Raw genomic sequence first — 20,589 nt, 5'->3', positions numbered from 1 at the left:
GCCTTGCCCAAGGGCACACGCAGCACCACAGGCTGGACTCGAACCCACAACCCGCGGAATTACCCGCAGACCACAAATTCAATGCTCCAGACCACTAGGCCACGGCACTCCACTCCTTCCATAGACCCATGTGTTCTTCCAAGCCGTAGCCAAGTAATTGGGACGAAGCCTAAGAATGTTTTTTTTTTTTTACTGTTTCCACCACTGGTACAGTCCATCGGTGTAGGCAAACTCCTTCAAAATACCCACATGCCTCTCCCCTCCCTGGGCTGCCAAGTAGTCTGCAAAGCTGTCCTTCCCCCGACTGTCTTCTTGTAAACTCTCCCCTGTTTCGGTCTTTGAGTCGGTCGCAGTCTCCGTCGTCACCAGACTGAAAGGCAGGGTAGGGTCGTGGTTGTTGAACGTCCCGCTGAAGTCGGCCCCTTGGGTTCCGTCGAGGAGTTGACAGACGTGGAAGACGTTGTGAGGTAGCAGGGGACCAGTGATTTCCAAGCTGTAGGATTCTTGGAGCTTGTTGCCGACGGCTTGCTTCATCACGCCTGGTTTCCACTACAAATAATGAAAATTATTTAAAAATATTTGAGGTTCAACATGAGAAAAACTGAAATCAGATATATCTTAATATTGGAGTTTTTCCCCTTCAACAACGTAATAAACAGGTGTTAGTGTTACATAGAGTTGTCACGAGTATTTCAGTTTAGTACATGAAAACTATTAATCTTTTCAGCATAAACACGCACAAAAATGGGAACCAAATATGATATTTTAATAATGGGTTTTGCCCTTCATCGACATATAAACTTCCAAGTACTATATAGCACATATAGATTATCACAAGACTATGTTAATGTATGGATGTGAACAGATATCGAAAACCAACGCAAATATTCCATCAACTAAAATTACAATGAAAGTTCATAGATCAAATATTCATATAAAGCCAATACATATTAGTGTATAAACATTTATACTTCAGGGCAGCCTCAGGTCGACCCACAATTTGCGTGCGTCACGACGGCATCGTCCGCATCAAGCACAAAAGTCATGCTCCGTTCACAAAACGGAGAAATTGTGTGATTCTAGTGGAACACGTAGCGTCTCAACACAAAATAACGCAACCATGCTCATGGCACCCATGACGCGACGACGATTCCTCCACATAGACGTGATGATGTGACGTCTTCAGAAGGGCAGTGCGTGTGTTGATAACAATCAAACAATCTTCCATGGCCACGTCCATTCATGCAGCCATTTTTGCCGCGCACTGATTGGCTACACAAGAAATTAGATGATCTAGATGCGCGCACATGACATTGTAACTTTACACATTGTCGCAGCAGAACACCCTCTGAGACACCTGCAATGCACAAGTTCTATTTGGTTCTTCAGAGAGAATACTGCCAACCATTAACTTTACTGATCACGAAATCCCAAATACTACAATAGAAGCAGTAAGGGGAACATTCAGTCTTCTGCGCTTCTCAATATTTCTACCCCATGTTTACCTTGACGCTGTCCAGTGTAGCTCCCTGGAATGCCACAGGAGCCAGGAGGGTGGGTGGTATCCCCGCCGTGGCGCCCGTTGTGGCAACCGTGGTCCGGGTGTTGAGGAGGAAATTGTACAGGGCCTGGGTGTCTGATCCTTGGACGAGAACCATGGATTCCGGACGGTTGTCGATTCTCATGAGATGATCTCGCTGCCTGATTTCAATGTGTTAAGGAACGAGGCAGGGGAAGCCTAGTAATGCTGGTCCCAGAGTGCATACAATTCTCTTCAATTGATTCAGAATGGCTATTCACTGGAAGTCTTTTCACGCATCTGGTCTTCACAATGAGCCAAACGGGTGTGTGGGGTTGGGATTTGTTAGGGTTAACAAATGGGTGTGCGAGGGTCAACAAATGAGGGTGTGAGGGTTAACAAATGGGGGTATGTATTAAAGGGTTATGTCTGGGTATGTGAGGGTTAACAAATGGGTGTGTGAGGGTTGTCAAATGGGTGTGTGAGGGTTAACAAATAGGTGTGTGAGGGTTATTAAATGGGTGTGTGAGGGTTATCAAATGGGTGTGTGAGGGTTGTCAAATGGGTGTGTGAGGGTTATCATATGGGTGTGTGAGGATTATCAAATGGGTGTGTAAGGGTTATCAAATGGGTGTGTGAAGGTTATCAAATGGGTGTTTGAGGGTTATCAAATGGGTGTGTGAGGGTTATCAAATGGGTGTGTAAGGGTTATCAAATGGGTGTATGAAGGTTATCAAATGGGTGTTTGAGGGTTATCAAATGGGTGTGTGAGGATTATCAAATGGGTGTGTAAGGGTTATCAAATGGGTGTGTAAGGGTTATCAAATGGGTGTGTGAAGGTTATCAAATGGGTGTTTGAGGGTTATCAAATGGGTGTGTGAAGGTTATCAAATGGGTGTTTGAGGGTTATCAAATGGGTGTGTAAGGGTTATCAAATGGGTGTGTGAGGGTTATCAAATGGGTGTGTGAGGATTATCAAATGGGTGTGTAAGGGTTATCAAATGGGTGTGTAAGGGTTATCAAATGGGTGTGTGAAGGTTATCAAATGGGTGTTTGAGGGTTATCAAATGGGTGTGTGAAGGTTATCAAATGGGTGTTTGAGGGTTATCAAATGGGTGTGTAAGGGTTATCAAATGGGTGTGTGAGGGTTATCAAATGGGTGTGTGAGGATTATCAAATGGGTGTGTGAGGGTTATCATATGGGTGTGTGAGGATTATCAAATGGGTGTGTGAGGGTTATCAAATGGGTGTGTGAGGTTAACAAGTGGGTGTGTGAGGATTATCAAATGGGTGTGTGAGGGTTATCAAATGGGTGTGTGAGGTTAACAAGTGGGTGTGTGAGGATTATCAAATGGGTGTGTGAGGGTTATCAAATGGGTGTGTGAGGTTAACAAGTGGGTGTGTGAGGATTATCAAATGGGTGTGTGAGGGTTATCAAATGGGTGTGTGAGGGTTATCATATGGGTGTGTAAGGGTTATCATATGGGTGTGTGAGGGTTATCAAATGAGTGTGTGAGGGTTATCAAATGGGTGTGTGAGGGTTATCAAATGGGTGTGTGAGGGTTATCAAATGAGTGTGTGAGGGTTATCAAGTGTGAGGATTATCAAATGGATATGTCAGGGTTATCAAATGGGTGTGTGTGGGTTATCAAATGGGTGTGTGAGGGTTATTAAATGGGTGTGTGAGGGTTATCAAATGGGTGTGTAAGGGTTATCAAATGGGTCATCATGTCGGTTTTAAGGCCGTTGTCCAGTCTGTTCTGGGTTGGCCTGCTTTCTCCCTATGGCTCTCCTCCACTTGGCCCTGTCCGTCGCATCCCTCGCATTGACTCCAAGCAGTCGCATGTCATCTGACACGGAGCTCTGCCAAGTCTTGCGCGGTCGGCCGACGGGTGTGGGCCCACCCACAATTACGTTGGTACACCCAGTTGACATCCTCCTTTCTCTCCACATGACCAAACCACCTCAGCCTGTGCCTCCTCAATACGATGCCGATCCCCTCCACTCCCACTCTCCTCCTCAGCTCCTCGCTTGACAGCCTGTCAGCCAGAGACACCCCACACATCCACCTGATCATTCTCATCTCTGCTCGTTCCATCTGCTGGATGTGCCCCACCCTTGTGGGCCATGTCTCGCAGCCGTACACCATACTGCTTCGGACACAGGCGGTTATCAATTAGGTGTGGGAGGGTTATCAATTAGGTGTGGGAGGGTTATCAAATGGGTGTGTGAGGGTTATCAAATGGGTGTATGAGGGTTATCAATTAGGTGTGGGAGGGTTATCAAATGGGTGTGTGAGGGTACCGGTGTATGAGGGTTATCAAATGGGTGTGTGAGGGTTATCAAATGGGTGTGTGAGGTTTATCAAATGGGTGTGTGAGGGTTATCAAATGGGTGTGTGAGGGTTATCAAATGGGTGTGTGAGGGTCATCAAATGATGCGAGGGTCAACAATTGGGTTATTACAGCTGCAATTCAAAGGATACAAATTGACTTTGCTAGGTTCCAGGGAGGGGAAGTGTTGTTTATCTAATCCCATGCTCTGCAGCCATGAGGAGGCAGCGTCGTCATCTTGACTTATTGCCAACTCCTCTTCCTCACCATCTTTGTCTTCATCATCTCCTGCAAGGATCTGGTCAATATCTGCCTCACTGTACAAGGGGGAATGAAAGAGGTCTGAAGTTTAATGGATTTTGCCCTTCAATAATTTCACTTATAAGCCGTAGTATGATCAACCCTACACGGGTTTATGGCTTCTGACTAGCTCGTCTTGAACAAAAGACGCTGACAAATTGGGGAACCGCCAACAAAGGGCAGGACAGCTCAGTTGGTAGAGCATCGGAATGGCAATCCGGAGGTCACTGGTTCATGCCCCACTCCATTCAATTTCTTTGTTCAATTTTGAAAAACAGTCTACAACTAGTCTAAGTCACATACGACAGTCAGTCAATCAGTCAGTCAGTTAGTCAGTGAGATAGAGACAAAGGGAACAAGTCAATGCCTGCTTGGACCAGCAAAAACATAGTATCTATGATAGAAATATCAAGAAGTTAGTTTCCAAGCATTGGGTTTTTTTCATTGGAACTCAAAAATAAAGGAAAAAGACAAACCATGAGAGAGTTGCCTTGGATACCTCTCCCTCCGTTTCCGATGGTTGCTTGTACTGCTCTCGGAATTCTTCCTCCAAGTCTGATCTGGATTTGTTCTGCTGATCATCCATCTTAGCCAGTGGCAGGCTGAAATCAATGCCTGTTGCAAAAATGGAATATACTGAAGATGAATTGTATACATCACTACGCTATCAAACCCTTTTTTTCTATATGTACATGTGCCTAATGTCAATGAGTGGCCAAAAAGTAAAACGTAATGTTACAATAATCACTTGATCCATAAATGGCTGCGTTTCGAGTAGCTCACCCAGATAGACTCGGGTAAAGGTAGACGGGTTAGCCACGACAGCCCGGCTAATCGACTGCTCAACCGTAGGCCATCACGATCCACATGTGATGTCAGTAGCCGTAACCATTCACGAAATGCCCTTTTCGGACTGAGTCTAACCATTCCTTCCTCCATGGCCTTACTTTGAGATTTACTGCTTTTCCATCTATCGCAAAAAGTAACAGTCAGGCCGGAATTAGCAGCCTCTAAAGTCACAAAGAGCTCGATAAATGATTATGTTTAGAATTCAAATAAAGTTGATTTTGAGGTCCAATTGATCTTTTCCGCTGTCCGGCTGCCATATTTGTTCGTTTCTTGGAATGAACAATGCATGCATGTGATGTATTTGCACCAATGACTCCGCTCAACGAGCAGGGTCTGTGGTGGCTGACCCCCCGAAAATGAACCCCGAGAATGACGTCAGAGCTAATCGAACGGCACGGGGCTAACCCGAGTCGACCCGGGTGAGCTAATGGAACGCACCCATTATTATTAGGTGTAGCCATACTTGTACTGATCAAAGGCATGTGTGGTACATAGCATGTTGGAAGCTAAATTGGAAAGGGATGTTCAGTACAGAGTCATTTGGGAAATAACAGTGTTTGAGGTAGTGGCATAGACCCTCTGCAGTTTATGCTAAAGAAGGACTTTACGTCAGCAAAAACTGTGAAAAAAATGTAGTGCATAAATCTTCATTGCACATTCAGGTTTTGATAGCTATCCATCAAAAATTCAATGCCACTTTATAGAAATTTGTTGAGTAAAAAATTTGACAACAAATTTACACAGCATATTTCTACTTCATACCTTCCTCTTTGAATGCATCGCGAAGCCCTTTTGTTGTTGGGTTAAACAGGGCGTGTATGTGTTTGACCCCGCCCACTCCTGCAGCCCTGAAGAGTACAGTGTACTGGTGGGCTAACAGGTAGAAGTAGGGGCAGTGGCCAGACCTCAGGAGGTAGAACACTGAGCGGAAACTTTCAGACCTGATCATATTCCCAAATGGAGGAAAAAGTTAGAAAGCATATGGAACAGATTAACGTTGCTTTCCATATGCTTTTCAACAAATTTGTTTCTTTCTCTCTTTGTAAATTTTCAACTTGTATGTTCTATTCCAACCAAAAGACCTTCTTTGTTAGTTTTTGGGTGTCTGCAACCGTCTGAAAAAAAAAAAGTTTCTTATTTTGGGCACAAACAGATCCGCCTTGCGAGCAGACTGGCTCCCGGTCCACACATTATCGATACTGATTGTGGGTCGGGAACCAGCCTACCCCGCGAGAATGGAATTATTGTCGAACTGTAAGTAATTCAAACTTCATAAAGTAATATTTCAATTACTAAACTTCAGCCGATATTTTCGGTCGATGTCTCATTCAAAAGTGAGTAACTTTTGTACCCTAAGAATGTAACAATTTAGAAAAGGAATCTAATTTTTGGGGATGAAACTCAAAAATATCACCGGGAAAGCAACTTTTGATAAAACAGCAAATAGAAAAGTTTTCATAAAAACTTAAATTTTTAAACTGAAAAGTTCAAAATGTACATCTTCATTATTCCAGATTTCCTAATTGCAAGATCTTCCGCAGGTACCGAGAAAAATTATATATTTTTCAAATGAAAATGGTTTCAAGAAAGGTGTCATACAAAAATTGAGAAGTTTGGATTAGTACTTACCAACTGGCCATAAGGTCCTTTTGTATCGATTCATCAAACGCAGCAAACGAGGTACTGAGAAATGACAAGAAAAGTTTTTCATTTTATACGGCAGTCTGATGAATTGTCAACAATTTCTTAGTGTAACAGATCGATCAAACATGAAGATATAAGAACAAAACCTCGCAGACTAGGAAATGATTCAAATTATAAACACAAATTTCATTCTGGTTAAAAAACAATTGTGCAGAAAAGCAGTATTCTTGACAGAATATTGCAAGGTTTTGAAGCTTGAGATGTACAATAAACTAAGTACAATGTATTGAAATAAATCAATAAAGATGAAAAAAGTAAGTTTTTACCCTAACTTTGAACCCATTTTGCAAGGAACCTTTCTAAATCATCAAAATCCACTAAAATATTCAAGGCTAAACAGGTCCCATGTAGCTGTACCTTCTATAATCTTACAACATCCTCCCAAAATCTTAAGAATCTGAGAAGATACTGGTTTGGAAACAGTTGTGCATTGCTTTTGGTTCATGGAAAGTTAGTCTACTATTCAGTTTATACCGACCTGGTTGCTTTGGATCGTAGCGTGAGTCGGGGATACAGCTTGACCCAGGGAAGATGAGGGTGACTCCACATCATGAGGGACTGTTGAAGTCTAGCTTTCCATTTGCTATGCACTGCTGAGACATTCTGCGTAAACAATTGAACATGATGAATAACATTGCGTATAATTAAATTTCAACGAAAAAAAAAATTGTCGGAATGATTATTTGAAAAGTAGAATTTAAAAGTGCACACAACTATGGGCGTTATGCACAAGTACCCCCTCATTGGCAAGAAAGGGAGAGTTGGGGGAGACATTCAAACGCATCGCAGATAGCGTCCAACGCTCACGCGGAGACGCTGTGGCTTTGTGCACATTCAGAATACAATAAGTCATGCGTACTTCACTCTGTACGTGTGCGAACAAGTACGCGCACACGGGTTATCAAATGGGTGTATGATGCTTATCAAATGGGTGTGTGAGGGTTATCAAATGGGTGTATGAGGCTTATCAAATGGGTGTGTGTAGGTTATCAAATGGGTGTGTGAGGGTTATCAAATGGGTGTGTGAGGGTTAACAAATGGGTGTGTGAGGGTTAACAAATGGGTGTGGGAGGGTTGTCAAATGCGTGTGTGAGGGTTAACAAATGGGTGTATGAGGGTTATCAAATGGGTGTGTGTGGGTTATCAAATGGGCGTATGAGGGTTATCAAATGGGTGTGTGAGGGTTATCAAATGGGTGTATGAGGCTTATCAAATGGGTGTGTGTGGGTAATCAAATGGGCATATGAGGGTTATCAAATGTGTCTGAGGGTTATCAAATGGGTGAGTTTGTTTCTGCATTCAATAGGGCACTTTGAACAATAGAGGACAATTGGGTCCCCAATTCCCAAAGGACCCCAATTTGGCGGTGTGTCCCGTCCAAGGGGCTCTTAAAAGCGGTAAAAAGTCGCCCTCTCTTGTTGGCGCACGGAGCCCAAATTTGAAAAGTAATGGTCCTCAATTAATCAAGCTGTATATCAAGTTGTTGGTCTTGATTCCAGTCTTGCATTTTTCTTCTTGAAAACATTTGCTGCAAACATGTTTTCACAATGTCCTTGGACCTGATATTCCACAGTAAATTACCATTAATTGGTATAAACTTTGTTACAGAGGCAGTTTGATGTTGACAACATTAGCTATAGAATCAAGGGCTTTATTCATTAACTCTTTAGTAATGGCGAGTCAAGAATGGCACCCATTCTAAACAACCAAAAAGTTCAAAATATGAACTGAATTCGCAATCTTCCTATCCGCTCCGTTTACAAGTACCCCCTCACCGGCAAAGAAAGTACAGTTGGGGGTGACCAAACGATGCCATCTAGCCTGACTGCAATATTTTGCCGCATAGCGCGGCGGCCACTGCGTACCCGCGTGTACATAGTACAAATCCCCTGGTGTAATTGCATCACACACAAGGAACGGTGGGCGCGTGTCAACCAGCGAAATGTATGTGTCCCGCTCATGGGACGTCTCTGGGTAAAAGGGTGCCCTCTTTTGTTGGCGCACGGAGCCCATAGGCCAATTCCAATGTTATGAAAGGAAATGAAATGTCCGTGACAGAGCCAATTAACCATGATATCTAATTAAAGATTCAGAGAAATGATCCAAACTCCTAGTGTGTAATCTCCTTGGCCATTGCTAGATGATGGATAAATAAGATTTCAAAAATACATTTTTAGGTTAAAAGGCTGGGCTCTTATCTGTAATGGACATTAAATTTTCTTCCATAACACTAGGGAATTGCCCATATCCAGATTATCTGGAGATTACAATACTTGTTGACTTCCAAAAAGGACAACTATGACAGTAAACCAAATATCTATCTCACGGAAGTAGTACCTCAGATGTTTTGTGCTGTGCTCTCGAGAGGTCTTCACACCTCACAAAGGAGCAAATCCCGCTGGCCTCCTCGGTAGTCTTGAGAGGGTGGCTCCAGCTGAAGGGATGCGGGGAGGTGAAGCGCACCCTGGATTTGATGCTCCAGTCCAGGGGAAGGAATTCACTGGTCTGCAGAGGAGGAAAAATAGGGCTGAATGTTGCGCAAAATTGAGACAAATGTCAAAATGCTTGCCAAAAAGTTTATCAAAATGACTGCATTATCGTTACTCCGATATTGGAATATCGCTGATCTAGAACAGCACATTGCTAGGGTGTTTGTTTCTTGTCCCACTCACTTGAAATTTTCGCTGGTTCCAGAGGGCCAGCCTCTTTGTATCTATCTCACTATTGTTTTTTTAAGGGAGTGACACACTTTTCCTTTCCCCAAGAATTGGGTTTTTTTTTTACCAATAATGGAAAAAATTCATTTGTGGCAGTGTGACATGTCAAGTTTGTCAAATTCGGTGTGCCTTACATTAAACATTCGCACCACAGAAAAGTTTACTTGGACGCAAAATCACAAGTGAGCAACAGAATGTCAATATATTTGTCACACTCAATAAATGTCTTTGTTTATTTCAAAGATAATGTATGGAAAGTGAACCACGGAAATCACCAATTTCTCAAGTTTTGCTTCTCCCTCTGTTTCCGTCTCCTCGTCCGGCCTTTCTGTCTTCCCTGAGCTACTGACACTCAGCGCTCGCTGGTACTCTGTCGCTGGTGCCCCTTTTCTCTCAGTCCCTTCAGTGAATACAGCCTATATAAAAAACGATTGCAACAGTCTTTGATTGAAATAGCGTACATCTATTCTTATTACACATTTTTGAAACAAGTTTATCGGCTGCTACTGTGCTACATAAGATTGAAATCAGCCCGCCAACCCTGACAAGTATGAAGCGCCATACAAGTTAGCAAGAGGTCATGGTTGGAGCAAGCGAGCTCTGTAGTTTGTGCATGGAATCCATACATTTTTTATTTGATAATGGTGCTTGAGCCTTTTGCAAAAGTCCATCAAATGTAATGAATAATTATTTCATTTGGATCTGAAAAGCCACTTGAAAAACAATTGATTACTTACATGTGACATTCCAGTGCATAACCAATCACTTGGAATCTGGGATTTTGGACTCATTGGAAAAGATTAAAGCTTTCCAATGATGCATAGAATATGGGAATCGGACAAAATCTGACGGAGTTATAGTTATTTTCAATTCCCAATTTTGTTAAACAACCCAAAATTAATTACCTCATCTTCCCCAGAGTCCAACGCCCGAAACAGACTGACTTCACTCCCACTGCCTACTTCTCCTCTGACTCCGCCCATTCCCTCTTCTTGCCCCATGGAGGGAGAGTCTTCTCTGTATTCGTCTGATCTCCTGTCTCCCCTCTCATCTTCTGCATCATTGTTCTGTGAGGCTCTCCGTCTGGCTGGGGGTGCACCGTCCTGACCAAAGGGGTTACGCCTCTTGCCCGGACGGTGGTTCACATCCCCTTCACCGCTTGAGAGTCGGTTTCGCCTCTCGGCTTTCGCTGCTAGCAACCGAGTGTTCCCGAGGCTGCTGGTTCGTCGTTTCTTCAGACGGACTTTCATGATGTCCGAGGGTTTCTTCCAGGTTGGGGACTGGGTGAGACTGTCCTGGTCTGCCATGGTGTCTTGCCTCACTGTTGACTAAATTAATATAAATGGAATTAATATTTGCTTTAACCCTCCTAGTCTTTTGTACTTCAAACCCTTCTGATTTTGCCTAAAAATGTTTGCCCGTTGAGTTGGCACTCACACTGAGCAAGGTATATCTTCTGTGGAATATGGATAAGTTAACAATTCAAATACCTGCACAATTCTTGTTGGCAATTGTGTAGTTACGGGCCCCTCTTTACTTTAGTTTTGGTTGAGTTAGACTTAGAGTCCACAGTGGGTTTTTTTTTCATCATTCTAAAATGACTTGTGCAACTAGGACCTAGGTGACTTCTCTTAATAAAGTTCTAATTCTAATGAAATTTAATGACAATTGTTGACACTATTTTTTTTGGTAATTTTGAACAGCAGGCGCCCTAGACCCACTAACTGGGGCGCTAGAACTCCTTTTTTGACATTTGGGATGTGGTTTGTCGAACTAGCGCGCGCCCCACAATGCATAAATCCTCATTTCGGAGAGTGTCACTTTTCTACTTCTAAATCTAGCAATATCAATTATCATGTCTAGAATTAGAAGGCTTCTCTCCGTCTGACGGAGAGAAGCCTTCTTTCAAAAGTTGCCAAAAATCACGCAAAATACTTGACAAAAAAACTTTCAAAGCACCTACTGCTTCTCCACATGTCAAAGATGAAGTAATGGCATGAATGGGGCGATACTCACGATTATGTATTTTGGGTTGAAAATCCGTGAAATTCAATTAGAATCTGGACAACAAAATTGGCGTCGTGGTAGCTGGAGTTACCCAGCCCTGAGTTTTATCATTGGGTTGTCTATTAGGGCTGGAGCGCATTTTTCTCAAAACTGGAACGGCAGTAACACTGCACTATGAATGCACGATAGCCGGCCAACTCGACGGTTGCCGTTCCAGTACCGCACTGTGATGCGAGTGAACCTCTTATTAATGCATGAAACAGTCATCGGGTATTACGCTTCCGCGTCACGTCATGCACCGACCGCAAAAACGCCTAGTACCAGCGAGCTGTACGTGCATGGTAATCGACCGCCATTCATTGTACACAATTTTTTGTGTGCACAAACCAATAGCGGTCCTGGCCAATCCAGCAAGGTTGTCAAGTTAGCGGTTATTCCTCCTGTTTTCACTGCAATTGGAGGCTGAATCTTCATCGTGGATCGTTTTTTACTTCAAGGACCTGTGTAATGGTTATTCCAGGCAAGTTTGGGGTGAGTTGCAGTTGCAATTAGTGTGTAATGGGGACAAAATTAAACATTTTTCAATTTTTTTTTGCAAATACTACAAGTTTTGAGAAAAATGCGCTCCAGCCCTAATAGACAACCCAATGATAAAACTCAGGGCTGGGTAACTCCAGCTAGCGTCGTGGACACTGAAGAGCAAAGAAACCCTTTTCAACTGTGTTTATGACAAATTAAAATGTCTTCTAAAATTGTGGCAAAACATAACTGGTATTTAATATGTGTCTTTCATACACTTCATTCTTACCATAAATTCTCATAAACGAAGTAATTTCAAGAGACACTTATTATCTAGTGTCATTGTCTTCTGACTTCAGTCAAATTTTCCCGGTTGAACAACCGCCTCTAGAGGGCGCTATGTAGTTTGCACGGCGTGCAGCGCGCTGCTAGCTAGCTGGCGCTGCACACAATGTACGTACGTACGTACGTAGGCCTATGGCAGCATCGCGAAATACGGGTCTACGCGAAATTAAATTCAATTGTCATCACATGGAAAAAAGTGACTTAAAGTTAAAACGGACTATGGAGCTTACCAAAAGGGGAGGGGTTTTAAGCCCACCCATCTTGGTTCGCAAAAAAATGGAAATCATACCGAAAAAAGTACTTGTCTCTGTTACCCCCCCCCCCCCCCCCGCCAGCTAACACCCACCCCCTTGAAAAATCTGGATACGCACCTCAATTCTAGTACTCAAAAGGTAAAAAAAAAAAAAAACACCCGGAATTATTCTTGAACTTGGGGATGCAATAACGGGGGACCTAATATTTCTTTCAATAAAAACAAACCCCAAAAACCGTCAAGTCAGCTAGAGGCGCGGCCCAATCCAACTCTGTTGCTGTGCGTATAGGCCTTTAATAGAGCCTTATAGGCCCTAGTATTTTCCTGAAATTCTCCTCCGATCCAATTTCATTTAGGTCTCTATAATAACCGGACCAACGTTCCATCAGACAAAAAGGACGTTTCTGAAAATTCTCTTTCCTCAAAGGACACTTTTTTATTTTCCCAGTGGCAGTGGCGTTGCCAAGGGGGACCTGGGGTGGGGGGGGGGGGGGGGGGGGGGGGGGCACCACACACACACAAGTGTGTATTTGCCTGCAATTGGGGACCCCTATTGTCCCTCTTTTGTTTGTACTATAACTTGTTAGGACTGACATCCCATATGTTTATGTTTTGTACACCTCGCTAAATTGGAGACCTCTCGGGAATTGGGGACACTATATTGTTCTCTATTGTTCAACGCCCCTTATTGAATGCAGAAACAAACTCACCATACAAATTGCCAGTGCCCCAAGGTTCCCCCCCCCCCCCCCAAAAAAAAAATTCTGAAAAGAAAATTCGCTGAAAAAAATCCTGGCTATGCCACTTAACTGCACAGTGAAACCCCTACCTCAATTTGTAAGGAAACAAAATCAGCTGAGACTGTATAAAGACCATTGACAGAATCTAGATCAGCATTTATACATGTAGATAAGGGGGTACTCTTGTCTGCCAGCGACCTGGTGCCTGCAACTTTTTCACTTTTACTCTGCATGAAAAGATTGTTGCGGGTATGGTACGTGACGAAAGCAGAAAGTTGACCAACAAACTTTAATTCTTCGTGTCCCCGCCCCGGTCCCCGTTTCGGTTCCCCAACCCACCCAATGGATTTAGACACCGGGTCGAGAACCATAGGGTGCGACCTTTGAGCCCAATATACATAACTTACTTTATAGTCAGAGCTTAAACATTGCACAATACATAGTTTTACACCCGATTATGTTTAACCATGGGCCATTTACAAATATGTCCCTTGTTTACCGATGTAAACGACAAAACACGTCATCAGAGAAGTTGTCTTTCGCCGGTCACATACTATCAGTAAAGCAGCTTTCGATCCATATTTTGGTCGGATAAAAATGGCCGAAAAGTCTCCAAGCACCGACGCCCGTCGGAGGCGAACTCATAACGTGGAGCCGCCGGACGGCGGGTGGGCCTGGGTGGTGTTGGCCGGTACGTTCTCGTCACAAGTCCTGTCGTTTGGTTTCTACGGTGCTGCGGCCGTCTATGTCCCTGTGTGGATGGATTTCTTCGACAGCTCAGCGACTGATACGAGCCTGGTTGTTTCACTTTCGTCATTCTTTATGGGCTTTTGGAGTACGTATCCCAAGTTAGTTGCATTTAATCTGCAAAAGCGCTTAATTGTAGGCCTACAAGTCATGATACCCATAAATTATTTTGAAGAGTTCACAATTGGGTTGATAACAAACACACCCCTTCCGTCTGAGTGATCAGTGCAGTATAATTCTGAGAAAACATGAAATAAACACTTGTACTGCAAAATATCGGTCTATTGCATGATTCAGGCCTTTGATTTTGTTATGTGTTGACAATAGTCACGCCATCCACTAGAAGAAAAAAGAGTCATGGATATCCGCCGCGCGCCACGGCGGGAATCCGTTTGCTAGGTCAAAGTCCACGGTGTTCACGCACGTATCATCGGCCAACAATCCAGCACGTACCACCAATATTCTGAAATTGTACCCCCTTGCGATTTTCGAACCTTGTGTATGTACTGTGCGGAACACAGAACATGGAATTGAGCGCGGAAAGTTCCAAGCAGCAGTCTTTATATAAACCTTTCAGTGCACGTAAAGGAACTTTTGATCGACCGGATTGATAATTATCATTTGGAAAGATCGTTAACAAGTATAGACTGCAATAATTTGTAAACGTCACACATTCAGCTACACCTTAGTTTAGGCTGTTTAGGTTTATATTGCGCGAAATAATTTCGTGGTCCTCAACTGAATTCGGGCGCTCATATTCGTCATTTCAGTCAAACCTTTCCTTTAAAAAGGTTTTTCACAAGTATAGATGCGACGCTACTTGACGTTGACAACCGTTCATCACATGGCATTATTGGCTTCTGGAAATACGTAAGGCGCAGGCAAGGGGAAAATAGCTGTCACCGCTGCCGCCGCTGAGTGCCGCGGCAAAGCGGCGGCAGGTGTTAAAGGGAATATACAACATTTTCAAACATCGAAAAATAAAACTACCAAGTTTTTACGAAATACCTTACTAGGATGTTGTTAAATGACCGTCTCAAGCATCTTGTAAAATTATGGCACCTGGTGTGAAGTCATTTTCAAGAAAATGATATTTTTGTAAACATTTCCAACGCTGGTCGGCCGACCAGCGTTGGAAAAACCAAACTATTTTTCAACTACTGCTTCAAATTTACCATTTTTTCAGTCCAAATTATGTTTGCTATTGGTTACATGTTCATGAACGGATGCAGGCCAGCTAGACTGGTTCCCTTGCCTTACAATTTTCCATCATCTATAAATTGATCCATTTTATCTTTTGTGGAGTCAGGGAACCAGACTACTTGAACATTTTTTGTTTTTCTTGGTTTTTCCAACCTTTTCGAACACAAAACTTCAAAAATGTCAGTGTAACAATATTTGATCTATTATATTAACCTCTCAAATAGTTCATTTCTGAAAATTACAGCAAAAGCCAATGATGTACAAACAGGGCTTTCTTGAGATTTTTTTTTGGAAAAAAATGTAAGGCACGGTCGAATGTCACCTTTAGTTTATTACATCTCCTTGGTCATTGTTAGGCGTGGTTGCTGGTGTCTTGATCACCCGGTTCAGCGTGAGGTCTGTTTGGATCGCTGGGGGCGTGCTGTCATCATCAGGACTGCTGATATCTGCATTTGCCACCAGTACACTCTACTTGACCTTGAGCATGAGTTTGGTAACAGGTAATAAGAACCGAGACGTCTTCTTCGAACTATACTTGAAAATTAAATAAACAAATTAAAATGGCCTGATACGTCAGCCTTCACAAGGCCTTCTTCGGAGGAGCCTTCACAAGGCCTTCTTCGGAGGAGCCTTCACAAGGCCTTCTTCGGAGGAGCCTTCACAAGGCCTTCTTCGGAGGAAATTTAGTAAAATCTTACTGTTAGTTTGTAAAAAGGTAATTAACTGGAGGACGATTTGAACCTGCGCTTTCTTGAACACTCTAATGGTCCCAAACTTGGATATCCTGCCTTGTGATGAAAATCGCAGAGTATATTTTTCATCGCTTCATTTGTTCATGGACACTGGTCAAAAGCCATCTATCCATATGTAGGCCTATCACGAGCCAATCTACTTATAGAATTTAATTAATCTTTTTTTTTTTAATCTGGAAACAGCTCTCGGTTTCAGCATGTGTGTCAACAGCGGTTTGGTAGTTCTGAGCATTTACTTCAAGAAGCGCCTAACTCTGGCATTCGGCATCGCCTCGTCGGGTTTTGCAGCGGGTCAGGTAGCCCTCACCCCTCTTCTAGACTACCTGATAATCGAGTACGGATGGAAAGGGTCTATGGTCATATTAGGCGGCATCATGTTGAATATGATCGCCGCTGGTGCCCTCATGCGTCCGCTGTCACCCAAGGTGCGCAGGCCGAGGTTGAAATCGAAGCAGGAGTCCGAGTCCAAGACAAATCCTGCGAGCGATGATTCCATGAAGAACAGTGAGACTGCTCAAAAATCCAGAGAGGAGGGTTTTATTGATCGGGCACAGGCGAGAACTAGCGGTGACTCTACCTTTTGCTCGGACTCACCCATCGACGACGATTCCGTCAGAGTGTGTTTTGACGACAAGGAGATCTTGTGGCGGAAAACAGACGATGACGAGGAAGCGATGCAGCCGAAAGCAGAAACGCCGGCTGACGTCGGAGACAGATCCCCCGTGGGAGACAGCAAACCTCGTGATCTCTGCTCTCTTACGGACTCAGTAGCAACAAACTCTCCCGAAATGAGCAATCCACCATCAAACGCATCGCAGTGCGATTCTAGTCAATCGTTAGCCGGACGTTGCAGACGACACCTGTCCCACTTCCAGTCCTTTATGTTGCACCAGTACGGCCTCTCGGGCTTGTTCCGCAACCCAAGTTTCGTCCTGACCATACCCATCGGGATAGCTCACGGCTTCGGTTGGGCCTCGGTTGTGTTTCATCTCGACGCCCGTGCTGAGTCTGTCGGCTTGCGGGCCAGCGAGGGGGCTACATTGCTCACTCTCATGGGCGTAGGAGCCTTTGTTACTTCAATCAGTCACGGATGGTTCGTCGATAAGGGGTATATCTCCCCAATAATCGCCTACACCTTGGCCATCCTCTGCAATCTACTAGGCTCCTTCATTCTGCCGCCTCTCGTAACTTTTGGCCCCATGGTCGCGGCCTGTGTGCTCTTCGGTGCGGCCACCGGTGTGGCGGAACCGATGATCTTCGTGATTCTTCAGGCTCTGGTGCAACCGTCTGAGGTGGCTGGGGCAACCAGTATTGTCCTTGTTTGCTGGGGTGTTGGAGAAATAATAGGAGGTACTTTAGCAGGTACGGAATCGCTTTGCAGTTTCTTCGGCGGGGCCTATCACAAACTCACCGAGAGTGCCTTTTTGTTACTGTACCTTTATAAGTTGAACCATTGCTCTGTGGTTGGACTTTGTCCAGCTCTGGGTTAATTTCTTGCACAAATTAAGAAAGTAGAGGTCCACCCAGAAGTGGTAAGTTACATCAAGGAAAATAACCTTTCGTTTCTTTTTTATTTTGTTTGAAACAGGTCGGATCTATGACACCCTCGCAAGCTACAACAACGCGTACTTCATGGCGGGATCCGTGTTTGCCATTGTAGCTATCCTAGCTACCATTATGTTCTTCTTAGAAAAAAGAAAGACTAAGGGAGACAAGAAGCTAGTGAGCAAAACCAACGAAGCAGGCACCGGTGAAGCACAGCAAAGGCCTAGTACTGCCGAAGACATACATGGAAAACGTCTTGATGAAAACATTGAGAATGGAGTTGTGAATCCCATGTACTCTGGTGCTAGTAACAACGAGGTTCAACAGGAGATACACACTGTAGAACAGCAAGATGAGGAAATGGCTGAAATCAGCCCGGGAAACAAGGACGAGTCTTCCTGTTAAATTTTTAGACACTATAATAATGGTTATTCGTGCCAAGGAATCGTCAATCAGACAACCACCGAATAAATACAATGATAACAACATGATTCAGGGACATACACAACTTGCATGCAATTCTAAAATGTGGTGGATGTTTCACATACAAGGTTGACGACCGGGCCTTTGCTTCATACCGGAGTGTCTTGATTAATTTGAAATATTCTTAATCCTGAACGTCCAGAAAGAGAGAAAATTAAAAGTGTGTGGTATATGGTTTGACAAGTTGTGCGAATTGAAAATGGTTGAAATTTGAGTAAAAGAAGAACTAATTAAGGTATCAAACTCTTTTTGCCATATATTTTTCTTAAGCTGGAATTAAGAAGTTTACAATTTCTGGTATTATGCAAAGTATTAACAACTTTTAAAGGCATCACGTTTATTTTGACATTTTTTGTAAAGGTCGGTAATAAATTCATTTTTGGCTGAATACCACACAATAGGGTCATCCATGTAACTTCTTATTTAACCTTCAAAATCTTAGAACGAGGCTCTTGATGAAATGAAGTAACATAATATATGAAAGTTAACATGTCGATTTCTAAATAATAAAGACTACCTACAGAGGGTAAAATTAATAACTGTTCGAGAGCGCCCTCTAAGCTAGACAACTTCACAATTGACAATGAAATGTAAGATATGTTTAGTTTGGAAGCAGTGGCTACCAGTTTGCGTTTTACTTCTCGATATTTCTACATGAAAAACGCCCCTGTTGGTGGCTGCATGAGTCAGGTAAAGTTCGCGATCTCACGATGGGATCTGAAGTTTGGGATTTTTAAAATTTAAAATGTCTTGGGATATCCTGGCTTACAATAAGGCTTTGTATCCTCGTCAAACAGTATTGTTGGAGGAAACTGGTTCCTTATTGGGGACCAGTAAAATAGGCCCGAAATTGCCTATACGCCGGCCAAATCACGTTTTACATGCCCTCAAATTCTCCGGTATTGGAGTATTTTGAGGGCCGTGAACTTAAGTATTTGTAAAAAAAAAAAAAAAAAAAAGGAAGGATGGAAGCTGTGCAGAGGACTGCGAGCTCGACTTTAGTGTGAAATGTTGATGAAATCATGCCCTAAACTGGTGCTATTTTGCAATGGAGCATGGGGGTCCGTTTTCAAAATGGCGATGGGATTCAGGTCTGCTTTTAGGGATGATCATCTGTGGATGGAATTTTTCTCCCAAAAATCATCAGATAACCGCCAAAAATTGAACGGAAAATAAAAGATGATGGCAAAATTTTATATTCGATTTGTGTCTAAAATACCTCAGAGAGTTTTGAGTATTTTTAATAATCCCTGGAAGTCTATTTGCTCGCCTGAACCCTTAATGCACACATGTAAATAGGCCTAAATTCATCCGCTGAGCTCATGAACAAAAGTTATACCCTCAAAATATTTCATATTAGAGAGTTCTGAGAGCCATAAAATTGGGGAATTGAAAAGATATGACGATGAACCTTTGGCCCGGACTTGGGGCTTCCATTTCCGGGCATTTTGGATGCAATTGGGCTCGAAAGTGGCGCTATTTTGCCATGTTGTGGAGGGATCGTTTTTTCGAGATGGCTACCTTCCCGCGTTGGGGAAAATGGCGGTCGTGTTCTTTGGGTGAGAATTTCTCGAAAAGTCAATGGTCAACCCACCAAGAAATGAAAAGAAAATGAAAGATGACATGTTGACATCATTTTTCTGTGCAGCTTAAATACCTGTGAGAGTTCTGAGTATTTTAAAAAGAATTTGGTATGGGCATTTAGCACTCGTGTCTATGGGGATTTTAATTCAAGGGTTCATCCTTAAGGTCTATAATGCACAGTCTAGCGCCACCTAGCGTCAAGATCTGGAAACGTTACTAGCTCTCCAATCCTCAGAAGTACAGGGTGTATTAAAAAGAAGGGAAAAAAAGGAAACCCAAATGTAAATGTAAATTATAAAATATCTAATAAATATTTTCTAATAAAATAATAATCATGTGAAATGCCAATGTGTCCTCTTTCCAATGATACCTTGATTGTGTGTCTGTGGCCACGGATGACTGAGCATTCGTTGCTATTAATTATGTCAAGGGTCAAAACCTGCACTGGGCCAAGTTTGTGCAAAAGGGTAGCATGTGCACGTGGAACGGCTTAATTCAATGACAGAAGACACCTCATGGCCTAATGCCTTCAATGGGACCACCACCTCTTTTCACACAAAGCTCTGCACGAAGTCTAGTCCATTTCAACCTTTGCATAACAAACCAGCCAGCAATCTTAGCCAGGTATTAATTAAATTTGGCCCAGTACAGGTTTTGACCCTTGACAGAATAACAACGATTGCTCAGTCATCCTTGGGCCCAGACACACTAATATCAAGGTATCATTCGAAAAAGGATACTTTGGCGTTGAAAATATTTATTAGATTTTTAATAATTTACATTTACATTTACATCTGGGTTTTGTTTGTTTTTATATAGTAGCGTAAAGCCTAGCCAGGATTTTTTTTCAGTTTGGGGGCGGGGCACCAGCATTTTATTGGGGTGGGGGGAGGAAAGGGCACCAAGGTCAGATGCCCAACAAAATTGACCTAAATTTTTAGGGGGCCAACAGGCCAGCCAGTTGCCGAAGGGGGGCCGGGGGGGGGGGC

General features: G+C 43.2%; 2 protein-coding genes across 5 annotated transcripts; one reads left to right on the top strand and one right to left on the bottom strand.

Moving 5' to 3' along the window:
• Positions 1–80: 80 nt before the first annotated feature.
• Positions 81–12,313, bottom strand: LOC119722124 (protein downstream neighbor of Son-like). Of its 4 annotated transcripts, none has more exons than XM_038192162.1 (11): positions 12,238–12,284; positions 10,328–10,743; positions 9,698–9,838; positions 9,043–9,210; positions 7,184–7,308; positions 6,631–6,684; positions 5,764–5,942; positions 4,629–4,767; positions 4,005–4,169; positions 1,506–1,701; positions 81–549 (listed from the first exon to the last, which is right to left on the bottom strand). In XM_038192162.1, exons 1-11 carry the CDS (start codon positions 12,248–12,250, stop codon positions 190–192), a joined length of 1,956 nt encoding a protein of 651 aa, XP_038048090.1. In that variant the 5' UTR covers positions 12,251–12,284; the 3' UTR covers positions 81–189. The 4 variants fall into 4 exon arrangements, with proteins under 4 accessions (XP_038048090.1, XP_038048089.1, XP_038048092.1 ...); XM_038192161.1 differs by having other exon boundaries at positions 83–549; positions 10,328–10,751; positions 12,243–12,284; XM_038192164.1 differs by lacking the exon at positions 12,238–12,284 and adding an exon at positions 11,439–11,485 and having other exon boundaries at positions 83–549; positions 10,328–10,750.
• A 1,344-nt stretch (positions 12,314–13,657) lies between these two features.
• On the top strand, positions 13,658–18,259 carry LOC119722123 (monocarboxylate transporter 3-like). Its single transcript, XM_038192160.1, has 4 exons — positions 13,658–14,121; positions 15,593–15,736; positions 16,172–17,350; positions 17,577–18,259. The coding sequence occupies exons 1-4, from the start codon at positions 13,884–13,886 to the stop codon at positions 17,936–17,938; spliced, it is 1,923 nt and encodes a 640-aa protein (XP_038048088.1). The 5' UTR covers positions 13,658–13,883; the 3' UTR covers positions 17,939–18,259.
• Positions 18,260–20,589: the final 2,330 nt, after the last annotated feature.

This window comes from Patiria miniata, unplaced genomic scaffold (assembly GCF_015706575.1).
Source record: "Patiria miniata isolate m_02_andy unplaced genomic scaffold, ASM1570657v1 HiC_scaffold_14, whole genome shotgun sequence".
Taxonomy (NCBI): domain Eukaryota; kingdom Metazoa; phylum Echinodermata; class Asteroidea; order Valvatida; family Asterinidae; genus Patiria; species Patiria miniata.
This window is presented reverse-complemented; position numbering and strand designations above follow the sequence as displayed.